This window comes from Bufo gargarizans, chromosome 5, assembly GCF_014858855.1.
Source record: "Bufo gargarizans isolate SCDJY-AF-19 chromosome 5, ASM1485885v1, whole genome shotgun sequence".
Classification (NCBI taxonomy): Eukaryota; Metazoa; Chordata; class Amphibia; order Anura; family Bufonidae; genus Bufo; species Bufo gargarizans.
Window position 1 is genome coordinate 159,961,365 of NC_058084.1, and position 24,368 is coordinate 159,985,732.

General features: G+C 43.5%; 1 protein-coding gene across 8 annotated transcripts in view; it reads left to right on the forward strand.

Annotated features, from left to right (window-relative positions):
- LOC122938431 (leukotriene B4 receptor 1-like) overlaps positions 1-24,368 on the forward strand; it is a 68,473-nt gene that overhangs the window by 38,468 nt on the left and 5,637 nt on the right. For 4 of the 8 annotated variants that reach the window (XM_044293939.1, XM_044293936.1, XM_044293938.1 and 1 more), the window contains one exon: positions 5,801-5,841. The exons of the other annotated variants lie outside the window; for them this stretch is intronic. In XM_044293939.1, coding sequence (XP_044149874.1) covers positions 5,830-5,841 — 12 coding nt within the window. In that variant the 5' untranslated portion in view covers positions 5,801-5,829. The remainder of the gene's footprint in view (positions 1-5,800; positions 5,842-24,368) is intronic. 8 annotated transcript variants of the gene reach the window in all.

Here is a 24,368-nt window from a genome sequence, read left to right on the forward strand (position 1 = left end):
GCTCGCATACTGAGTGGGCACTGTGGTGGCATCAGGATATATACAGTATGTTTTGCTATTTTTATGCTTCTCATTATTGGTGCATGTTGAAGTTTATGCATATTAATGTCCAAAATAAGGTATGTGTACTTTTTATCTTTTGACAATAATGGGGAAAAAATAAAATAAATTATATTTTTAAAATGTTTAAACATTGTTTAAACATTTTTTTATTGTGTAGGCTCACTAGGGAACTTGAATATACATCAGGCTGATTGCTGGTTTCATACACTGCAAAATTTTTTTTTTCGCAATGTAGTAAAGCCTGTTAGACCCTGCTTTAAGGCCTAATAGGCTTCTTTAGATGGCCAGCCCAGAGACAATTGCTAGGCTTTGAGCTGTCATTTCAATACATTGGCACCCGTGATCATGTTGCTGTAGGCCGATACAAGTGACAGTACAACTATTAAACTCTTGGATACTATTGACGATAGCATTTAAGGAGTAAGGAGCACTGATCACTACTCATACTCAGTGTTTCCAGTGGGTGGTGAGTGGGGGGAGAGAGGGGAAGCTGCTGTCCCAGGTAGCACCTATACCATCTTCTCACTCCGTAATGGAGAGCTGTACATCCATTAAGGCATAAACAGGCAGTACAGTGATGGAGGAACAATATTGGTTTTCTGTTCTTCTGTAAAATAACTAAAAAGTGATAAAAACTCCACATGAAGCCATTTCTAAATTGGAACAGTCAAGATGTCAACAAGCTTCTTAAAATGAATGTTAACATGGGATTTCCTAGAACATTTTACACACAAAGGACTGGTCATATGACACCCTTATCCATTTAAAAGATGAAATCTTAAATAATTTAAGTGCGGTACTACTAATTTTGAGGGCAATTTAAAGTAACATACCGAGATGGTTAATTTTATATCTCAGATTGCCATGGTACTGTGCATACAATAGGTCCTCAACATAACAGGCAGTTGCCAGATGGCTGAAAGTTACTGGGCTGTACAGAAGTTACAATAAACAACTGCCCCTTCTCTGACATCACTCAGGACTCTGCAATGATTGGCTGAAGTTTATTCTGACACACTTCCTGCATTGCCCATCTCCACCCTCTGTCAACCATCAGAACCTTGCGAATGTGATTGCGGGGTGTTGATGCCTTCACAATGTAGCCAGTGATCCACTGAAGGCCCCCAGCTGAGCCTTCTGTAAATGCCTGTATATATGCCCAGTATGCTCAGTGGAATACAGTCTCTGAACACAGGGCCCTTTTCCATCCCTAAAATTAGAGATGAGCAAATCAATTCTTATGCACCGATTTGTCTTATCTAAGTCCTTCACCTGTAAGGTTCTTTTCCCACTGGTGTAGAATCTCCCTTTGCCTCTTGATTGACAGGGCCAGACATGTCTCCGGGCACTGACAGTCTACCACCTGTGCGGCTGCTTCGAGTAGCAGTGCAAGTGCAGAGATTCTGCTTCCACCTCCAGAGTAGCAACTGTTCATGCACCGCTACCTAGAAGTGTAGCAGCGTATGCACGGTTGCTGCTCCAGTAGTGGAAGCAGAGCTTATGGCTTGCACTGCTACTTGGAGCAGAGAAGTAAGTAATGTCCAACCCTGTCAATCAAGAGCCAGGGGAAAATTCTTCACCAGTGGGGACAGCTCCTCACAGGTGAAAAACAATGGTTGATAAGACAAAGTGATTTGTAAGAATTGATTCGCTGATCCATAGTTAAAATGCCGTAAGAAGTGTGGGGAACTCTTGAGCCATCAGAAGGTACATAAATGATACAATACTTGTGTCCTGACACAAAAATATGGAGAAATCCAGCTTCCATAAGAATCTGTAGTCTATTTATTTATGCAAAAAAAGCCATACACACAGACAATAGCATTGTTGCCTGTGTGTATGACTTTTCATCTTTTTGATAAATAAACTACAGATTCTTATAGAAGTTGGATTTCTCCATATTTTTGTTTCAAGATTGGTACACCCAATCTAGGTGCTATCTGTGCTTCCAGGAACTACCCACAGGTGAGATGGACTTGTGCTTTATATTTGTAATTAGTGTTGAGCAAAACCGAACTTTTTGGTAGCCAGACTCGAACCCGAACTTTGCCGGAAAAGTTTGGGTTCGAGTTCGGTGTTTGGGCATTTAATAAAGCTTGTTGAAAGGCTTGCTTGTTGAAATCAACAAGCTTTTAAGCTGTGTGCCCTTAGAAGCCATCACAGCCATGCCTACTAATGGCATGCCTGTGATTGGCCGGTGCATCATGTGACCCAGCCTCTATATAAGCTGGATCACGTGTAGCACCGCCCATCAGCTCTGAGTACTGAAAGGACAGAAAGCAGGCAGCTGAAGTGAGGGACACTGTTAGTGCGATTTTTTTTTTGTTTTTTTGTGGGTGCAATACACCATCTTTGCACCCCTGACACAGAAAGATAATCATAAATCTGGCTGTTAATTCTGGGTCTCCAAATTGGGCACATGGCCTGAGCTTGCCCTTTACGCCTTGGAAGTGCTGGCCTGCCCTGCAGCCAGTGTATTGTCCGAACGTGTGTTCAGCACGGCAGGGGGCGTCATCACAGACAAGCGCAGCCGCCTGTCCACAGCCAATGTGGACAAGCTCACGTTCATTAAAATGAACCAGGCATGGATCCCACAGGACTTGTCCGTACCAAGTATACTAGCTGCACCCAGCCATTGTTATACTCCAGCGCACTTTATCTTTGTTTTCATTTTTATATTTCCCAATATTTAGGGGTCTTCCCAAATTTATAAAAAATAAAATAAAAATACCTCCTCCACCGCTTCCACCTACACCGCCACATCCACCGCCTCCTCAACCTCCTACTCCACTTTGACCTCTGCCTCCTAGTTCAAGATCATCATTTTTTAAAATTCTATGTTATTTTAATTCCCTAATCCACATTTGTTTGCAGGGCAATTGTCCTGCTCTTACCCCTATTTTGGTTCCTTTTGCAGCCCTCTAGCCTTTTCTATGACTTTTTTAGAGCCATTCTAGTGCCCCAAAGTTCAGGTCCCCATTGACTTTAATGGGGTTCGGGTTCGGGGTCAAGTTCGGGAACCCGGCGATCCTGAACTTCCAGGTGTTTGCTAAACCCTATTTGTAATGCTTGTGTTCTGCTGTAGCCATAATTTAATCTTCAGATGATCATGTATCCATGAACAAAAGATAAAGGAACTAGTTAAGGCTAAAAACTTAGTGAGATTACGGAAAGCATAAAAATAATAAGAATGAGGAGTGCGCAGCTTGTACTAGATGACACTTTCAAGTTTCACAACTGGCAAAGGAGAAAAGAAAATAAATCTCTGAACTGTGTGAATAGGATTTATCCTACAAACTTCAACAGTGACACTTGTGGTTAAACTAGTGTGGGGTGAATGATTTGTCATCGGGTGTGAGAGGCAAAAAAATGATTGTGGCTTCAGCTTCCTTATTCTCAAAAACTCGGTGGAACAAAGTACAAGTGTAGCCAAGCTAAGGCTACTTTCACACTAGCGTTTTCACTAGATCCGACAGGGTTCAGCAAAAACGCTTCCATTAGTAATCCATTACTGATAATACAACCATCTGCATCCGTTATGAACGGATCCGGTTGTATTATCTTTAACATACCCAAGATGGATCCGTCATGAACTCCATTGAAGGTCAATTGAGAACAGATCTATTTTCTATTGTGGAAGATTGTGGCAGAGAAAACGGATCTGTCCCCATTGACTTGCATTGGGGGTCATGCAGGACCCATCTTGCGCCGCATCCCAGGACGGAAATCAAACTACAACATGTTGCAGTTTGCTCTCCGGTCTGGGAACGCAACTGAGAAAAGCCATTGAGATACATTAAAAGAGTTAGTTAACCATTTTGTGCCATTTTCTACTTAAAGGGGTTGTCCACGTTCTGGCTATTGTTGAACAATGTGTTTGTGAGATGATCATATGGCACTTACTAATATAGACTTTTGTTAAAATTCTTCACTATTTTCTAAATTTCACAAGGAGTGCCCACTTGTTTACAGAGTCTTTTGTGCTATCCGCACAAATGTCCTGTCCATAAGATGGCCACTGATGGAGGGTCATATAACCAAGAAAATAACCTCCATGTGATGTTTCTGCCATTCAAACACATTGCACCTGTGCTAAACTCCAAAGAGAACAAGTACAGATGGTAGGTGCAGTGTATTTGAATGGAGGAGACCTCACATGGAGGTGATTTGTCTCCATCTTATGGACAGGACTTTTGTGCGGACAGCACAAAAGACTTTCTAAACAAGGGGGCCCCCCTATGAAATATAGAAAATGGTGCAGAATTTTAGCAAAGTCTATATTAGTAAGTGCCATATAATCATCTCACAAACACATTGGTCAACAATAACCAGAAAGTGGCCAACTCCTTTAACGCATTAACCATCAAGTTGAGCGAGACTAATAGATTCTTGAAGTAGTTTATTAATTAAAGGCTGTCAACGCTGCCCTTATCCTCTGGGCGAGCAAGGGTACCAATTCACTCACCCTGCTGCTTCCTGCCGGTCAGGTCCCACTTGTCCTTTTCTGCCCTCCAGCAGAGGCCTCCGGAGATTTTTCAGTGCTCTGCACTGCTGTCTATGATCTTCGTGGGTCAACTGTCAATCACAATGGGACTACTCCAGGAAATAGGGGTCTGGAGGCTCCCCTGCAGCAAAGTCCAGGTTCCTGTATAGGAGTTAAAGGATGAATACCAGGGGACTGTCAGGATAACATCCTCAGGTTTAGCCCAAAGTCAAACTGGTTGTTTTATACAGTAGTTCCACACCTGCTGATCATTACAGCTATGGTCACCCTTGCACTGATTTTTTTTTTTATTGTTTATTCATTTTCTAAAAGCAACTTTCAAATAGTCTTCATTAGAAAATGTCCTACCATTTTGCTTCTACTGGGTGGGTGCAAGTTCCCCTCAATATGTCGGAGCATGGTTCCTGGTTCTGACAGATTCCTCTGCTCTCCCCCTCCCTTCTCTCTGTCATAGACATAATAGCAGAAGGTTGTATGTGGAGGGGGGGGGGGATCCAATGTGAATGGCTCACAAGCTGTTTATAAGGAGAACAGCATACAGAAGACAGTTTGCAGCAGAAGACAGCAGCATCCTGGAAGCACAGATCAGCATCTATTACTGGCAGGGATCTGGTCAATGAAAGTCTGAAACTAGATGCAGATTGTAATATGAATATCAAGGGGTCTGAAAATGAATTAAAGAGGTTTTCAAACCAGTACCTGGATCTGAAAACTTTTGTAATTCCATCTGTATAGTGCATCTGTAGTCGTGCTCTTTTTCTATTTTATCTGTCCTGCTCACTGAGACAGAAGCACATTCTCAGTTCCATCCTTCAAACGCCATGAGCTGCAGTAGAAAGGACACACCCCTGAGAAAGTTTTATGTAGGGGCACCGGCCACCTGTCTAAACCTACGCCAGCTCCCTTGCCTAAAAGAGTTATAGAAAATGATAAATGACACGGCAAGCCCCCTTTTTTAGACCTGTCATGAGTAGGGAAAAGTCGCAGATTGCAGCACCACAATCTGCAACATATGTACGCCAAAAAGTGGTATATATCTGTTAGTAAATTACCCCCTTTATTTTTTATTTTACGTATGTCTGTGAAAACGATAATTAATTAAAGTATATTACCAATATCAAAGAAAACCTCTTTAATACTACAAGTCTTTGCAGACTTTGTGGGAGTAATTGCTAGAGAGGACAAATGCACCTTCCTATCTGATTTCTATGTTTTCTTACTTTTACTCCATAGGTAATAAGTACCTGACAGAAGGATACACCATGTCAGAGGCAGTAAGTAACAATACTTGAATTTGTTTTTTTGCTTATCACTGTACCTGCATAACAAAATTATTGATTTCACATATGTGGTAACACTGACCACACACAGGAAAACTTCTCTGAAAACTATATGATTTTTGTAATAGGTTGATGTATATGTTATACTGCATATGTAGCATGGGTCTGTAATATTTTCCTTGAATACAATGCATAGGTACCATATAAAAGGGACACTACCATCAAAATGAGTTTGTATCACAAATTGACAGCCATTATGTATATTGTGGGGGGGTGTATTGATTTATTTATTTTTTACAAAAAGCAGGTGGATGGTTTTCTGCATGCATTATTTTGAAGTCACTCTATGCTCTGATTAGCAGAAGCCGTCTGTTGGTCCCATCCTCAAATGAGTCTCTAGGACCAACGAGGGTGTTGCCATTACCTCTAGAGGCTCTGCTCTCTCTGCAACTGCCACACCCTCTGCACATTGATTGACAGGGCCAGGCAGTGAAAATGTCATCACACCTGGCCCTGCCTTTTAGTAATGTATCGCACCTGTGCTGTGCGCGTCAGTATCCAATGCAGGCGCAGTACGGAAGAGAACTGCAGGCGACTACGTGGGCCAGACAACAAAGCTAAAAATCTGGTGACAGAAGCCCTTTAACTTCCTCCTTTGTTTGGACATTTAGCACAGAATTTCTCACTGCAACCAGAAACAGAAGGGGATGAGCGACTTAATTAGAGCATCACACATTCCATTAATACGTGCAGTCCTGTTCTGTGAACATCTTTATCTTGAGCTGTCATAATGATAGCTACAGTTTTATTATACTAACAGATAACATCTTTGTAACAGTGTTTGCTGACCCCTGATGTTCCCCTATTCACCACCGAATGTCCCAGGCTCCATGTTGGGGCGAGCACTGTCCTCTCTGGCCACCTCCGTCATTGTCCGCGTCTGACTCTATTACGGGACAGGTAGCTGAGGTGATCTGCTGCCAGTATCTTCCCATTCACTGCCGCTGTCCTGGGCTGTGTCCTTGCAGATGTCGTCCTTCCTGGAATCCACTCAATGGTTTCCTTCCAGCCCTGAACACAGAATGCCCTCTAGCCTGTTCTCTATAGCACGTGGTTAAGGGCCGGCACACCTCACTTCCTGTAATTTACAGGTTTCGAACATGTGACCTGTGTGACCAATCCCACCCATCCTGCACCTATATAAGTGGCCCAGCCCTCTTTCCAGGTGCCTGACTGTCAAAGGTCTTTTTGTTCTGCAAAGCTTGCTGTCGTTTGTGCTTGTGTTCCTGCCAAGGGTGCACCTAGCCTTTGCGCTGCCTGAGGCAAAAACTAAAATTGCGCCTCAACCCCCTAATGCCAATTTCTTAACCTAACCCCTTCCCTCCAGCCTTACTGTTAAAGATATACTTGGAATACATTACATACAGCGCTATAAAACATAGAGGGTAATATAGCGCCACATACTGTGCCCACTGTGATTCCCAATACTGTACTGCAGAAATAGATACTCCCACTTCTGTTGCCCCCTTTTGCCCCTACCTGCTGCTGCCTTAGGCAATCGCCACAACCTCACCTCATTGGTGGTGCACCCCTGGTTCCTGCATTCCTGACCCATGATAACATTGTGGATTTCACTTCCTGTTTAATCCTTATCTGCCTAGTCTCGCCTCTCTTGTTGCTGACCTAGATTACCTGAGCTGTAGAACAGGTTGGTCATGTGGCTCTGTGGGTCCACACCTGGTGGTTCGTGACCGTACACTCATGCCATGGAACCCGTATGCTCACCCCAACTCTGCTGTACAGCAATTGTAAGATGAGACATCAGAATGAACACCAGAACGTCCTGATGCAGCTCATGCATAATATCACTGCTCACCTGGATGCCATCCCCTCCAGCTACTGTAGGGTCGCCAGTCGCTGCTACCCCTGCAGTTTCCGTACCCGTGATCCTAAATTTGAGTGTCACTGACATGCAACTTCCTCTGCCACTATGCTACAGTGGCGATCCAAATACTTGTCGTGGCTTCCTGAATCAGTGTTTGATCTACTTCAAGATGCATGGGCAGAAGTGGTCCAAGGTCACATTCATTGTGTCTCCACTGCAATCCAGCAGTGGTGGTCGTGCTTGCACAATATAGGAAAAAACTTCGGCCTCTCTGGTGCCTGAGACCGTGGGAGTTCCCAGAGGCTAGTGCTTTTTCCTATAGTGTGCAAGAATGGCCACTGTTGCTGGATTGCAGGGTGGTTGTAACTATGGAAATGGGCAGTGTACGATGTGAAAAATGAATCCAGCAAGCAGAGGAAGCAATATGGACAATCACAATACATTAGTAAATGGCTTGTATTAACTTCCTCTATGTAATAAATGCTATTTGCTGAAGTGAGACAACTCCTTTAACCCCTTATGGACCGGGCTCATTTTTACCTTATGGACCAGGCCATTTTTTGCAAATCTGACCAATATCACTTTATGTGTGGATAACTTTAAAACGCTTTTACTTATTCAGGCCATTCTGAGATAGTTTTTTCATCACATATTGTACTTCATGACACTGGTAAAATGGAGTCCCAAATTTTTTTTTATTTATAAACAAAATTCAACATTTACCCAAAATTGCGAAAAATTTGCTAATTTCCAAATTTCTATCTCTCTACTTCTATAATACATAGTAATACCTCCAAAAATAGTTATTAATTTACATTCCCCATATGTCTACTTCATGTTTGGATCATTTTGTGAATGCCATTTTATTTTTTGGGGATGTTAGAAGGCTTAGAAGTTTAGAGGTAAATCTTGAAATTTTTCTGAAAATTTCTAAAACCCACTTTTTTAGAACCAGTTCAGGTCTGAAGTCACTTTGTGAGGCTTACATAATAGAAACCACCCCAAAATGACCCCATTTTACAAACTACACCCCTCAAGGTATTCAAAACTGATTTTACAAACTTTGTTAACCCTTTAGGTGTTCCACAAGAATTAATGGAAAATAGAGATAACATTTAAAAATTTCACTTTTTTGGCAGATTTTCAATTTTTATAAATTTTTTCCAGTTACAAATCAAGCACCCCTAGAGTAGAAACTCCAAAAAAAGTGACCTCATTTTGGAAACTACGGGATAGGGTGGCAGTTTTGTTGGTACTATTTTAGGGTACATATGATTTTTTGTTTCTCTATATTACACTTTTTGTGAGGCAAGTTGACAAGAAATAGCTGTTTTGCGTATGACTTTTTGATCACTTGCTATTACACTTTTTGTGAAGTAAGGTGACCAAAAATTTTATTTTTTACGGTATTCACCTGAGGGGTTAGGTCATGTGATATTTTTATAGACCAGGTTATTTTTAATCAATAAATAAATGTGTTTTTTTAATTTTACTTTTTTTCACTTTTTTTAAACTTTTTTTTTTACCCAGACCCACTTGGTTCTTGAAGATCCAGTGGGTCTGATGTCTTTATAATACAATACAGTACACTATATAGTGCAATGTACTGTATTTTCACTTTACACTTAGTCTGATCAGACTTCTGCCTTTAGCATAAGTCTGATCAGACTTAGCTTTACCATGGCAAGCCGGAAGCCTGTGAAGGCATCCGATTGCCATGGTAACCATCGCCCGCTGTCACAACAGAGCAGCGAGTGATGGGGAGGGAGGGGGGACCGCGGGGATCAGAAACTTCAGAAAGCGCTGCGAACCGCAGGTTGAATTGTGAATTGACCTGAGGTTGCAGCGATCACCGATATGGGGGGGGGGGGGGGTAACAGTACTCCCCTCGGCAATGCCCCAGCGTGCCTGCTGATTGATTTCAACAGGCACCCAGTTCCGATCACCGCCTGCTGCACGGCGGTGATCGGAAATACACATGACGTACCGGTACGTCATGTGTCCTTAAGTACCAGGACATCATGATGTACCGGTACTTCATGTGTCCCCAAGAGGTTAAGTTGCAAATAGGTGTTCTACATTCAGAGATGATCACCTTCTACATGCTGCCAGCTTCTGTGAATCCTGTTATCCTTAGTCTGTCCTGGCTGCATCAGCACACTCCAGTCCTGGACTGTCACTGTGGTCAGATCTTACATTGGGGATCCTCCTTTCAGTCCACCTGCTTAGTGGTGGTTAGACCTGTTTCCTCACCTTCAGTACCTGAAGATCTTTTTGGGCTTCCCTCCGCAGTATGCCAGATTTGCAGATGCCTTCAGTAAGAAGGAGGCTGAGACTCTTCCTCGTCTCCGACCCTATGACTGTCTGATAGATCTTCTGCCCAGTGTCACTTCCCCTCATGGTCGAGTCTACCCACTGTTGCTTCCTGAGACCCAAGCTATGTCACACTATATCAAGGAGAACCCTGAGAGGCGTTTATTCGGAAATCTACATTGCCAGCCGGTAGTCGGTTCTTCTTTGTTCAGAAAAATTATGGTTCCTTAAGGCCATGTATCAATTATCAAGGGCTGAATAATGTCACGGTCAAGAACCGTTACTCTCTACCTCTGATTTCGGAACTCTTTGACAGGATCCAGGCAGCTAAGGTCTTTACCAAATTGAACCTGTATGAGGCATACATGTTCATCCGCATTTGAGGGCGACAAGTGGAAAATGGCTTTCAACACCCGTCATGGACATTACCAGTATCATGTCATGCCCTTTGAATTATGCAATGCTCTTGCGGTGTTCCAGGAGTTATTTAACAACAATTTACAGTCTCTCACCATAGGCATGCTTCATTTTACAGCGGTTGAGAAAAAATCGACTTAATGTCAAACATGAAAAATGCATCTTTGAGAAGTCTTCTATGCCATTCCTGGGATACATCATCTCTAATACAGGGTTGGAGATAAACCCTGAAAAGGGGACTGCAGTGATGCACTGGTCATGCCCTCAGGGTCTTTGCACCATTCAGCGATTTCTAGGGGCTGAAGCTGCTATCATCCGATTGAAGAAGTCCTTTACTTTAGCTCCTGTTCTGCACCATCCTGATGTCTCAAGACAATTATTTGTTTTGTTACAAAAAGGTTCCAAGGGCAAGATGTTTACCTGCAGGACTTTTCCAAGCTCCTACTGAGAGGAATTATTATATAGGGAGTAGAGAACTTCTGGCCATAAAACTTGCCTTGAAAGAATGGTGTTATTTGTTGGAAGGGGCCCACAAAAACCTTGCTTATCTGTAGATGGCCCAACGTGTGCGTCCACGCCAAGCTATATGGGCACTCTTCTTTTCTTGTTACAATTTTGAACTTCACTTTCATCCAGCTGAGAAAAACATCAAGGCGGATTCTCTGTCTCGGTCATTTGATTTCTCCGACCAACAAAAGGAACCTCAGTACAATGTCAATCCCATTCGCTTGATCACTGTGGCTCTTGTCCTGGTCAAAGATATTCCTCCTGGGAAGACATTCATGCCACCTGCCAAGAGGAGAAGTATACTAGCTTGAGGGCACAACTCCAAACTGGCTGGTTATACAGGAATTCACAAGACTAGCCCTTTTACCACACCACTACTGTTGGTCTACTCTTCGAAAAGATGTGCCTGACCACATGTCTGCACCATCTGTTGTTAGAATAAAATCTCCAGAACCAAGCCACCCAAGCTGTTATTACCTCTTCCTATTCCAGACACCCCCTGGCAACACAGCTTGCTCTAGGGGTTTCAGCTTCTGGATCTGTGCCAATCAGCTCCTCATTTAGTCAAGGTGTTGTTCAAATAGGGCACATGCTTCAAATTTCATGTCATATGTCTCCACTCCTGTCTGTGTCCCTCCCCTTTTACCCGGCAAGCACAGTAGCCTAGGTAACTCTGCTTGTTCCTCTGCAGCTTGTGGTGTGAAGTAACTCTGGTTGTTCCTCTGCAGACTGTGGCCTGCTTTTTGTCTGCTTCTCTTCCTGTATGTAGGTTGCATGCCCTTCTTCCACCTCTTAAATGGTCAGCACACATACACTCTAATCTTTCACAGCCAAAGGCTATCTACCTTGGGGTACTTAAAGGGGTTGTCTGAGATTTTGATATTGATGTCCTATGCCTAGAACAGGTCATCAATATCTGATCAGTGAGATCCGACTCCTAGGGCCCCCAGTGATCAGCTGAGGCCGTGGCACTGCTGCAGCCTCCTCACAGCTTATCAAGCACAGTGCCATACATTGTATAGCGGACATGCCTAGTATTGCAGTTCAGGCCCATTCACTTAGATAGGACTAAGGCTACTTTCACACTAGTGTTTTTGCTTGATCCGGCAGGGTCCAGCAAAAACTCTTCCGTTATTGATAACACAACCATCTGCATCTGTTATGAACAGATCAGGTTGTATTTTCTTTAGCATAGCCAAGATGGATCCGTCATGAACACCATTGAAAGTCAATGGGGGACGGATCAGTTTTCTATTGTGTCAGATTGTGTCAGAGAAAACTGATCTGTCCCCATTGACATGCATTGTGGGTCATGACTGATCCGTCTTGCTCCGCATCTTAGGACGGTAAGCAAACCACAGCATGCTGCGGTTTGCTTTCCGGTATGAGAAAAGAACTGAATGCATTTTGGAGCATTCTGTTCTGTTCAGTTACGTTTTGTCCCCATTGACAATGAATGGGGACAAAACGGAAGCGTTTTTTTTCCAGTATTGAGACCCTATGACGGATTTCAATACCGGAAAACATTAACGCTAGTGTGAAAGTTGCCTAAGCTGTGCTTAGGCCATGTGACCAATGAATGTGACGTTAGTGGCCTAGGAAGAGGCTGTGATAGATAGCTAGATAGATAGATATCAAGGCTAACGTGATAATTAAAAATCCCTTTATTATTTTAAATGGGTAAGGGTACAGAGGTACCATAATTAAAAACGTAATGCCAAATAGCTATATACGGGACAAAGCAAGCTCCCACAAACCGCTGAGGAAGGGGCTTGATTCCCGAAACGCGTTCGATTCATGACAGCTAAAGTTTTTTTCAATGAAATCTCAAGGTGCCGATATTGAAAGGCAGCCCCCTGGACCCCTGTCGAGTGGTGCGTTTGTGCGAATAACAAGCACACAGTCCGGACTTTAGGACCAAACATACTCACTAGTCCCTTGAGAGGCCGTGTTCATCACGTGGGACGCAGTCTAGGTCACGTGGGACGCCGCGTTTGAGACCTTCAGACCACACGGGACGCAGGTGTGAGTCGAATTGGCTGAATAAGGACTTGCCTACAGGAATACAAGAGGGGTAACGTACTTTGCCTCATGGGGCTATATTAATACATCCTTGTATGTGATCTCTATCATACGTCACAATTTGCGATTACATATGTTTTATGCCATACATGGTCAAGTGCGGTGAATAGATTGCCTAATACTTTAGCTGGATTCGGACTGCCTACATCAAGATCTAGTCCACCCATAGGATATATGGACATTAGTGCATCGATTATTGCATGAGATATATAGTAGGGTCCTACTGGTTTTAGAAATTGTGTGTGAAAATTGTTTGTGTGTGAATATTTTATGCAAATATTTTATGTGAACATTTTATGTGAATAATACATGTGATCATTGCTGCGATTTTTATGTGCAATAAATAGGTTTATTGATATCCTGCTGGATGTTTTCAGGTAATTGAGTGCCCTCCAATTACTTATTCTTTTTGCAAGCTCCCACAAAAGGCTTCAAAAAAATAAAAATAAAATATATTGAAGAAATTATAATAATAACAGGGATCTGATGGGGGGGGGGGGGGTGATCCCTATTTCACCCTGGATGTTTCTGAGCCAGGGTGGCTCTGTGTCACGGACGGTGTACAGGAAACAAGACAAAGCAACATGCATATATGACTGAGTGGATCCAAAGCTAAGGAACCAAAAGGGAGACCCCTGCACAAGACCTGAGACTTTCCCTGGCTGCTCAGCCTATGCAAAGATCCGAAAGGTGGAAGGTTGCATATCCACGTACCTCGACTATATAACCCCTGAACACCCTACAATAGTGAGGGGACACGACCACCGGCTCCCTACACCAGACACGGAGGGAGTCAGGGTCACCTGGGATCCAGCAAACAGAAAATAACTGATAAATGTTCAGCACTTAACTTTGTAGCAGACTGGAAAACAAGATCAGCATGCACACACACTCCAGGAAGAAGTATAAGCCGCCCAGTAATGCACCAAGGGGAGGAATTTAAAGGGAAGCAATCAGTCCAACTCCATGACAGCTGAGAGAGGCTAACGAGATGAGGAACTGAACAGCACAACAAAGAGAACTCAAGGAGGAGGTTCTGAAAGGCCTCTGTCAGAGCTTCTCAGCTGTCTGGTTGTGACAGTACCCCTCCCTCTACGAGTGGACTCCGGACACTCAGAGCCCACCTTCTCAGGATGGGACCTATGGAAAGCCCTGATGAGACGAGAGGCCTTAATGTCCGTCACTGGGACCCACATCCTCTCCTCAGGACCATAACCCTCCCAATGAACAAGGTACTGAAGAGAACCGCGGACAAGACGAGAATCCACAATCCTAGAGACCTGAAATTCAAGATTCCCATCAACCATAATAGGAGGAGGAGGCAAAGGCGAGGGTACAATGGGTTGAACATAAGGTTTCAATAAGGACTTATGAAAAACATTATGGATCTTCCAAGTCTGAGGAAGATCAAGACGGTAGGCAACAGGATTGATGACAGACAGGATTTTGTAAGGCCCAATAAACCTAGGACCCAACTTCCAGGAGGGAACCTTCAATTTGATATTCTTGGTAGACAACCACACCAGATCACCAACATTCAGGTCCGGACCAAGCACACGTCTCTTATCTGCCACACGCTTATATCTCTCACTCATGCTCTTTAGATTATCCTGAATCTTTTGCCAAATAGATGACAAAGACGAGGAGAATCTGTCCTCATCAGGTAAACCAGAAGACCCCTCTCCCGAGAAAGTCCCAAACTGCGGATGAAACCCATATGCACCAAAAAATGGTGACTTATCAGAGGACTCCTGACGACGGTTATTTAAAGCAAACTCAGCAAGGGACAAAAAATAACACCAATCCTCTTGATTCTCCGCCACAAAACAGCGCAGATATGTCTCCAGATTCTGATTGACGCGCTCTGTCTGGCCATTCGACTGCGGGTGGAAAGCAGAAGAGAATGACAACCGAACCCCCAAGCGAGAACAGAAAGCCTTCCAGAATCTGGAAACAAACTGCCCCTATCAGAGACTATGTCTGAAGGAATACCGTGCAATTTGACAATGTGATCAATAAATGCCTGCGCCAGCGTCTTAGCATTGGGCAAACCAGGAAAAGGGATGAAATGCACCATTTTGCTAAAACGGTCCACCACCACCAGAATCACAGTCTTCCCCGAGGAACGAGGCAGGTCCGTTATAATGTCCATGGACAGATGTGTCCAAGGACGGGAAGGAATGGGTAAGGGAAGGAGAGGACCTGATGGCCGTGAATGAGGGACTTTAGCACGAGCGCAAGTCTCGCAGGCTGCCACAAAACCCTCAACCGACTTACGAAGCGCAGGCCACCAGAATCTCCGAGCGATGAGATCCAGTGTGGCTCTTGCCCCCGGGTGCCCAGCAAGGACCGTATCGTGGTGTTCCTTAAAAATCTTGTGTCTTAAAGCGAGAGGCACAAACAACCTCCCAGGAGGACAAAGATCAGGAGCCTCTGACTGGGCTGCCTGCACCTCTGCCTCCAATTCAGAAAAAAGAGCAGAGACCACCACCCCTTCAGCCAAAATGGGACCCGGGTCTTCAAAATTCCCGCCTCCCGGAAAACAACGTGACAGGGCATCTGCCTTCACATTCTTAACTCCAGGGCGGAACGTGACCACAAAATTAAACCTAGAAAAGAACAACGACCATCTGGCCTGTCTCGGGTTCAAACGCTTGGCTGACTCCAAGTAGGCCAGATTTTTATGGTCAGTAAATACGGTAATAGGGTGTCTGGCTCCCTCTAGCCAATGGCGCCATTCCTCAAAAGCCAACTTGATGGCCAACAATTCCCTATCTCCCACATCGTAATTTCTCTCTGCGGAGGAGAGTTTTTTTCGAGAAAAAGGCACACGGTCGCCATTTGGCAGGAGAGGAACCCTGAGACAAGACCGCCCCCACACCCACCTGAGAAGCATCAACCTCAACTATGAAGGGTAAAGAAATATCAGGTTGCACCAAGATGGGAGCGGAAGCAAAACTCTCCTTGATATTAGAAAAAGCCTTACGCGCCTCTACTGACCAAGAAGAAAAATCTACCCCCTTTCTGGTCATATCAGTGAGTGGTTTAACAATAGAGGAATAATTCAAAATAAACTTCCTGTAATAATTGGCAAAGCCCAAAAACCGCATCAGCGCCTTCTGATTCTCAGGAAGCTCCCACTCAAGCACAGCGCGGACCTTCTCGGGGTCCATGCGAAAACCAGAAGCGGAGAGAAGAAACCCCAGAAATTGAATTTCTGGAACCGCAAACACACATTTTTCCAGTTTCGCATATAATTTATTCTCCCGCAGGATGAGCAAGACCTGACGTAAATGTTCCTTATGAGTTTTGAAATCAGGAGAAAAAATCAAAATGTCATCCAAATACACTAATACAAATTTTCCCATTAAATGATAAAAAATGCTGTTCACGAAATGCTGAAAAACGGCTGGGGCATTCATCAAACCAAAAGGCATAACCAAATTCTCAAAATGGCCCTCAGGAGTATTGAAGGCCGTCTTCCATTCGTCTCCTTCTCTGACCCTGACCAGGTTGTATGCCCCTCTTAGATCTAATTTGGAAAAGACTTTAGCCCCAACAACCTGGTTAAACAGGTCCGGGATAAGAGGAAGCGGATAAGGGTCACGAATAGTGATACTGTTCAGCTCCCTGAAATCCAGACAAGGTCTTAAAGAACCTTTTTTTTTTCTTAACAAAGAAAAAACCAGCGGCAACAGGTGACTTCGAGGGTCGTATGTGTCCTTTTCTCAGACTCTCAGAGATATAAGCACGCATAGCGATCCTCTCAGGTTGGGAAAGATTGTATAAACGAGATTTAGGCAGTTTGGCGCCTGGGATGAGATTAATAGGGCAATCGTACTCCCTGTGCGGGGGCAAATCCTGAACTCCACTCTCAGAGAAGACATCCGAAAATTCTGAGAGAAAAGATGGTACAGTCTTAGTAGCAACCTCAGAAACAGATGTCGTGAGGCAATTCTCTCTGCAAAAGTCACTCCAACCATTTATTTGCCTCGCTTGCCAATCAATGGTGGGGTTATGTTTAGTGAGCCAGGGTAGCCCCAACACTAGAGGAGTAGGCAAACCGCTAAGGACGAAACATGACACATCCTCAACATGAGCATCACTCACAATTAAACGGATATTGTGAACTATGCCCTTTAATGATTTCTGAGAAAGTGGAGCGGAATCAATAGCAAAAACAGGAATATCCTTTCCCAAAGTGCGCACCTGGAAACCATGAGTTATCGCAAATTGATTATCAATGAGATTGACCGCTGCTCCACTATCCACAAAAATCTCTTGCTCTCTAGCGCCACCCTAGCCGACAGGACAAAACGGGAACTACAAGCAAACGGAAAACCTTCAATTTCCGCCTCAACCCTGCCAATAGTAACAGACGGAACATTTTTAAAAGATTTTTTCCTGTTTGTTTCTTTATTACTCCCAGAAAACTGCCTGAATCTCCTAGAGGGACAAATATTTGCCAAATGATTTATACCTCCACAACAAAAACAAACCCTCCCATGCAAGCTGAATCTTCTATTGTCAGAAGCAATCAACCCCAGCTGCATGGGCTCCTGCTCAGAAGGGGCTGACAGCGACTGAGACCCCTGCGCACAGAATGGTACCGCTGCACTGTCCTGGGACTGAGTATGACAGGAAGGGGACATCTCTCCTCTCTCTCTAAGACGCCTGTCAATACGAACGGCCTGAGACATAGCAGAGTCTAAAGAAATAGGCCTCTCATGAAAGGCAAATGCATCTTTCAATCCCTCTGAAAGACCATGGCAAAATTGACTTCGGAGTGCAGCATCATTCCAACCAGTATCAACTGCCCATCTCCGAAATTCTGAGCAGTATATCTCTGCGGATTGTTTACCCTGGCATAATAAACGTAGTCTAGACTCAGCCAGAGCAATACGATCCGGATCATCATATATCTGACCCAGGGCTAAAAAGAATTCATCCACTGAACGGAGAGGCCGTGCCCCCTCCGGCAGCAAAAAGGCCCAGGACTGAGCGTTACCCCTGAGCAGCAATATAATGATCCCCACCCTCCGTTCCTCATCACCAGAGGAATGGGGAAGAAGGCGAAAATGGAGTTTGCAAGCCTCTCTAAAACGCACAAAATTCTCACTACCCCCGGAGAACGTATCCGGGAGCGAGATCTTAGGCTCAGAACAAACTCCATGAACGCAAGCTGAACCGGTCACTTGAAGCTGAGAAAAAGTCTTACGGAGATCAGCTACCTCCAATGAAAGACCCTGGAAGCGTTCAGCCAAAAGTGAAACCGGATCCATGCTTGAGACGGTTTTGGCGGCTTATAATGTCACGGACGGTGTACAGGAAACAAGACAAAGCAACATGCATATATGACTGAGTGGATCCAAAGCTAAGGAACCAAAAGGGAGACCCCTGCACAAGACCTGAGACTTTCCCTGGCTGCTCAGCCTATGCAAAGATTCGAAAGGTGGAAGGTTGCATATCCACGTACCTCGACTATATAACCCCTGAACACCCTACAATAGTGAGGGGACACGACCACCGGCTCCCTACACCAGACACGGAGGGAGTCAGGGTCACCTGGGATCCAGCAAACAGAAAATAACAGATAAATGTTCAGCACTTAACTTTGTAGCAGACTGGAAAACAAGATCAGCATGCACACACACTCCAGGAAGAAGTATAAGCCGCCCAGTAATGCACCAAGGGGAGGAATTTAAAGGGAAGCAATCAGTCCAACTCCATGACAGCTGAGAGAGGCTAACAAGATGAGGAACTGAACAGCACAACAAAGAGAACTCAAGGAGGAGGTTCTGAAAGGCCTCTGTCAGAGCTTCTCAGCTGTCTGGTTGTGACACTCTGCATCCTGCCGGACATGTGTGAGTGGGTTCCCCGCACCAGTTGTTATCCCTTGGCTGGCTTATTGCATCTCTGGCGGTTATCTTGTTCCACTACATGTCCGGGAGCTAAGTAACATAGTAACATAATACATTTGTCCATCCAATTCGGCCTGTCATCCTGCAAGTTGATCCAGAGGAAGGCAAAAAAAAACTGTGAGGTAGAAGCCGATTTTCCTCACTTTAGGGGAATAAAAATTTCCTTCCCGACTCCAATCAGGCAATCAGAATAACTACCTGGATCAACGACCCCTCTCTAGTAGCTATAGCCTGTGATATTATTACACTCCAGAAATACATCCAGGCCCCTCTTGAATTCCTTTATTGTATTCACCATCACCACCTCCTCAGGCAGAGAGTTCCATAGTCTCACTGCTCTTACCGTAAAGAATCCTCTTCTATGTTTGTGTAGAAACCTTCTTTCCTCTAGACGCAGAGGATGTCCCCTCATCACAGTCACAGTCCTGGGGATAACTAGATGATGGGATAGATCTCTGTACTGACCCCTGATATATTTATACATAGTAATTAGATCTCCCCTCAGTCGTCTTTTTTCTAAAGTGAATAACCCTAATTTTGATAATCTTTCAGGGTACTGTAGTTGCCCCATTCCAGTTATTACTTTAGTTGCCCTCCTCTGGACCCTCTCCAGCTCTGCTATGTCTGCCTTGTTCACTGGAGCCCAGAACTGTACACAGTACTCCATGTGTGGTCTGACTAATGATTTTTAAAGTGGTAGGACTATGTTCTCATCACGGGCATTTATGCCCCTTTTGATGCAACCCATTATCTTATTGGCCTTGGCAGCAGCTGCCTGACACTGTTTTTTGCAGCTTAGTTTGCTATTTATTAAAATTCCTAGATCCTTTTCCATGTCAGTGTTACCGGGTGTTTTACCATCTAGTATGTACGGGTGACTTGCATTATTCCTTCCCATGTGCATAACTTTACATTTGTCAGTGTTAAACCTCATCTGCAACTTATCTGCCCAAGCCTGCAATCTATCCAGATCCCTCTGTAGCAGTATACTGTCCTCTTCAGTGTTAATTACTTTACACAGTTTAGTGTTATCTGTGAAAATTGATATTTTACTATGCAAGCCTTCTACAAGATCATTAATAAATATATTGAAGAGAATAGGGCCCAATACTGACCCCTGAGGTACTCCACTAGTGACAGTGACCCAATCTGAGTATGTACCGTTAATAACCACCCTCTGTTTTTTATCATTGAGCCAGTTACTTACCCACTTACAGACATTTTCTCCCAGTCCGAGCATTCTCATTTTATATACTAACCTTTTATGTGGTACAGTGTCAAATGCTTTGGAGAAGTCCAGATACACGACATCCATTGATTCGCCGCTGTCAAGTCTAGAACTTACCTCCTCATAGAAACTGATTAAATTAGTTTGACATGACCGATCCCTCACGAAGCCATGCTGATATGGCGTTATTTGCTTATTTCCGTTAAGATGCTCTAACATAGCATCTCTCAGAAAACCTTCAAACAGTTTACCCACAACAGATGTTAAACTTACCGGCCTATAGTTTCCAGGCTCTGTTTTTGGACCCTTTTTGAATATTGGCACCACATTTACCATGCGCCAATCCTGTGGGACATTCCCTGTCAGTATAGAATTTGAAAATATCAGAAATAAGGGTCTGGCTATGACATTACTTAATTCTCTTAGGATACGGGGGTGTATGCCATCCGGTCCTGGCGATTTGTCTATTTTAATCTGTTTAAGTCGCTGTTGTACTTCTTCCTGGGTCAGACAGGACACTTTTAATGGGGAATTTATTTCAACATTCAGCATTTTATCTGACAGTTTATTTTCCTCAGTGAAAACAGTGGAGAAAAAAATATTTAACAGCTTTGCTTTCTCCTCGTCACTCTCTGCGACTCCCCTCTCATTACTCTTTAAAGGGCCGACACCTTCAGATTTATACTTTTTAACATTTATATAATTGAAGAATATTTTAGGGTTAGTTTTACTCTCTTTGGCAATTAATCTCTCGGTCTCTAGTTTGGCCGCTTTTATTTGTTTTTTACATGTTCTATTTTTTTCCTTATAGTTTTTCAGTGCTTCCGTGCTACCTTCCTGTTTTAGTGTTTTATATGCTTTCTTTTTGTCATTTATTGCTTTCTTTACAGTTCTGTTTATCCACATTGGTTTCTTTTTGTTCCTTAACCTTTTATTCCCATACGGTATGTACCTCTCACAATGAGATTTTAGGATGCTTTTAAAGATATCCCATTTTGTGGCTGTATTTTTATTTTTGAGGACTTTGTACCAGTTAGTTAGGCCTATGGCCTCTCTTAGTTGGCTAAATTTAGCTTTTTTGAAGTTTGGTATTTTTGTTCCTCCCTGTAGAAACGCTCTTTTGAATGATAATTGGAAGGTTATTACTTTATGGTCACTATTTCCCAGGTGTCCCCCAACCTGCACGTCTGTTGTTCTGTCAGGCCTATTGGTTAATACTAAGTCCAGTATGGCCGTCCCTCTAGTCGGGTCCTGAACCAGTTGGGAGAGGTAATTGTCTTTGGTTATTGCCAAGAACCTGTTTCCTTTATGAGATATCCAAGTACCTTCTTAATTTTCATTTTATCCCTATATATACTCATATTTTTTCCTTTTTGTTGCATTATATTCATCATTACTTCATATCACCCCCTGATGAACCTCCAGGTGTAGGCGAAACGCATTGGAATCACTTAATAATTTTTGGGTTTATTTATATTTTTTATGTATCTTGTCATATATAGGGCTGTAACAGGGATTTAATAGATTTAGGAACAGGGACAGGGAACCTCCACCATCAGGGGGCCACCCTGGGCTCAGAAACATCCAGGGTGAAATAGGGATAGTTTTTCCCCCCCATCTGATCCCTGTCATTATTATAATTTCTTCAGTATATATTTTTTAAGCCTTTCGTGGGAGCTTGCTTTGTCCCGTATATAGCTATTTGGCATTACGTTTTTAATTATGGGCACCTCTGTACCCTTACCCATTCAATATAATATAGGGATTTTTAATTATCACGTTAGCCTTGATATTTCTCTGTTTTTTCTACGTGAATTAGTACCTACTGTATCTTTGGATTATTTACTTTCTAGTTTTTTCTAGATAGATAGATAGATAGATAGACAGATAATAGCATGCTCTGTTATATTACAATGATGCTGAGCTCTTTAGATAGCTGCTGTTTTGTTATTAATGAACTGCTGATTGGTGAGAGGATTTTCATCCAGCCAAGTTACACTCAGCATACAGTAGAATACTGTGTATTCTGGAGAACTGCAATATTCTTTGTATATTTTGCCTTTGCAGAGATAGATAGATAATAGATAGATAGATAGATAGATAGATAGATACTGCAATGACAAGGGGAGTTGCACTTGGGACAATGGAAGTAGTAGTTCCCCAAGGGCACACCGTGTGTAGCGTTTTCTGTCTGGTAAAAGGTGGGGTGTCCTTGGTGTTAGAGTGTGAATTGATAGGCAGGAGACTGAGATAAATATTCACTGTTTGTTTTTTAACTTGACAGCAGGTTGCAGAACATGTCTACACAGGAAGGAGGTACACCGTCTTTGGGCTCATGCACATGACCTTATGCCCTGTGAGACATACGGTCCGTGAGCGGGCCATATGACCCGGAGCGGCATACATTGTGCGCACGGGAGCGCACAGCATTATAGGTTACTATGATGATGTGCACATCGGGCTGCCCGCAGGGCTATTGTCCTGCACTTATAATATCATATAAGTGCGGGACAATAGACCCGCGAGCGGCCCGATGCGCTCCCGTGCACACGATGTATGCCGCTCTGGGACATATGGCCCGCTCATGGACCATATGTCTCACAGGGCATACAGTCATGTGCATGAGCCCTTACAAGCCAGTTAAGGCTCTGACTGGGCTGGAACAAGGTCTATCAAATCTCACTGTTCTCTTGGATGCAGCAATCTGTTTCTCTTGATACAATTCCTCAAATAGCAATTTATCTGCTATGCAGTTCCAACTGTGAGGTGCACAAGCTTCTCAAATTTCAGCAGTTCCTACAGCGAGGTGCAGATATTCAAATTACAAGCAGCAATGACAGCTGCAAAACATTCTAAGCCAGCCTAGGAGGTTAAGGCTTAGGGCTCATGCACATGGCCGTTGTTGTTTTGCGGTCCGTTTTTAACGGATCCGTTGTTTTGTATCTGAGTTTTTTTCTCTGATTTAAGTCCTCTTCCGTTCCGTTATTGCACAAAACATATCCGTATGGTTTCCGTATTTGATCCGTTTTTTGCGGATCGGAAACCGAAACAGTAAGTTATTAATCACCAAACACATGAGCAATATGGGCTGGGCATAGCATTTCTACAGTATGGATTCACAAAATACAGATGACATATGGATGTGTTCCTTGTGCGTGCCGTATTTTTTGCGGCCCCATTGACTTGAATGGGAACTCGGACCGTGATTTGTGGACAATAATAGGACATGCACTACTTTTTTGCGGAAAGGCCATGAGGACAAACGGAAACGGAATACACATGCAGTAACTTCCGTATTTTCTACAGCCCCATTGAAGTGAATGCTTCCGCATACGGTCCGCAAAAAAACGGAACGGAAGCGGAAAGAAAATAAGTTTGTGTGTATGAGCCTTTAGTCCAAACTATGAGGCCTGAAGTATTCTCCTCACAGTCTATCCATTGCACCCTCCTCTGACTGAACACACTATAGTCAGGTGAAACGCCAGGAAGCCTAAGACCTAGTCCTGGGCCAGGAAGCCTACGTCTTCTCTTCACTAGTGATGAGCGGCAGGGGCAATATTTGCGATATTTAACTAATATTTGGGCGAATATTCGTAATAAATACACGAATTCGAGAATTCGTGATTATTCACTTGATTGCGAAAATCGGCAATGTTATATTCGCTTAATGCGCACGCAATACAGGCGTGGGTCACTGTTGCTACATTTTTCAAGTTGCTAGAAGTTTCCTGAGACTGGAGAAAATGGTTGGGACGGCAGAACATTACAATAGCTTTATATGCAGAAAGAGTGCTCCAATATATTTGTGATTGCGCAAATCGGCAATTGATTATGCGCATGTTTTTGCGAAATACTTGCAACTTCACATTTTAGCAGGTCTGACTACATATTACTGATTGGTGCACTAAGTATTGTAGTGACATCACAGCACTATGTATGTAGCATGTATGTATGGAGAGCAGACCCTATCAGCTACACTATATCAGGATATAACCTACAGTGACTATCTCCCACTAACTATCTGTATTATATATATAAGCTAATTAACTATCTAATGTAATGGCACAGGAAAGCGGAGAGCACAGCAACGTCACTGCTGTCTCTCAGATCTGCAAAATACTGCATACAAGGGCTGCTGGGGAGGTTCTTATATAGTAAGGGGTAGGTA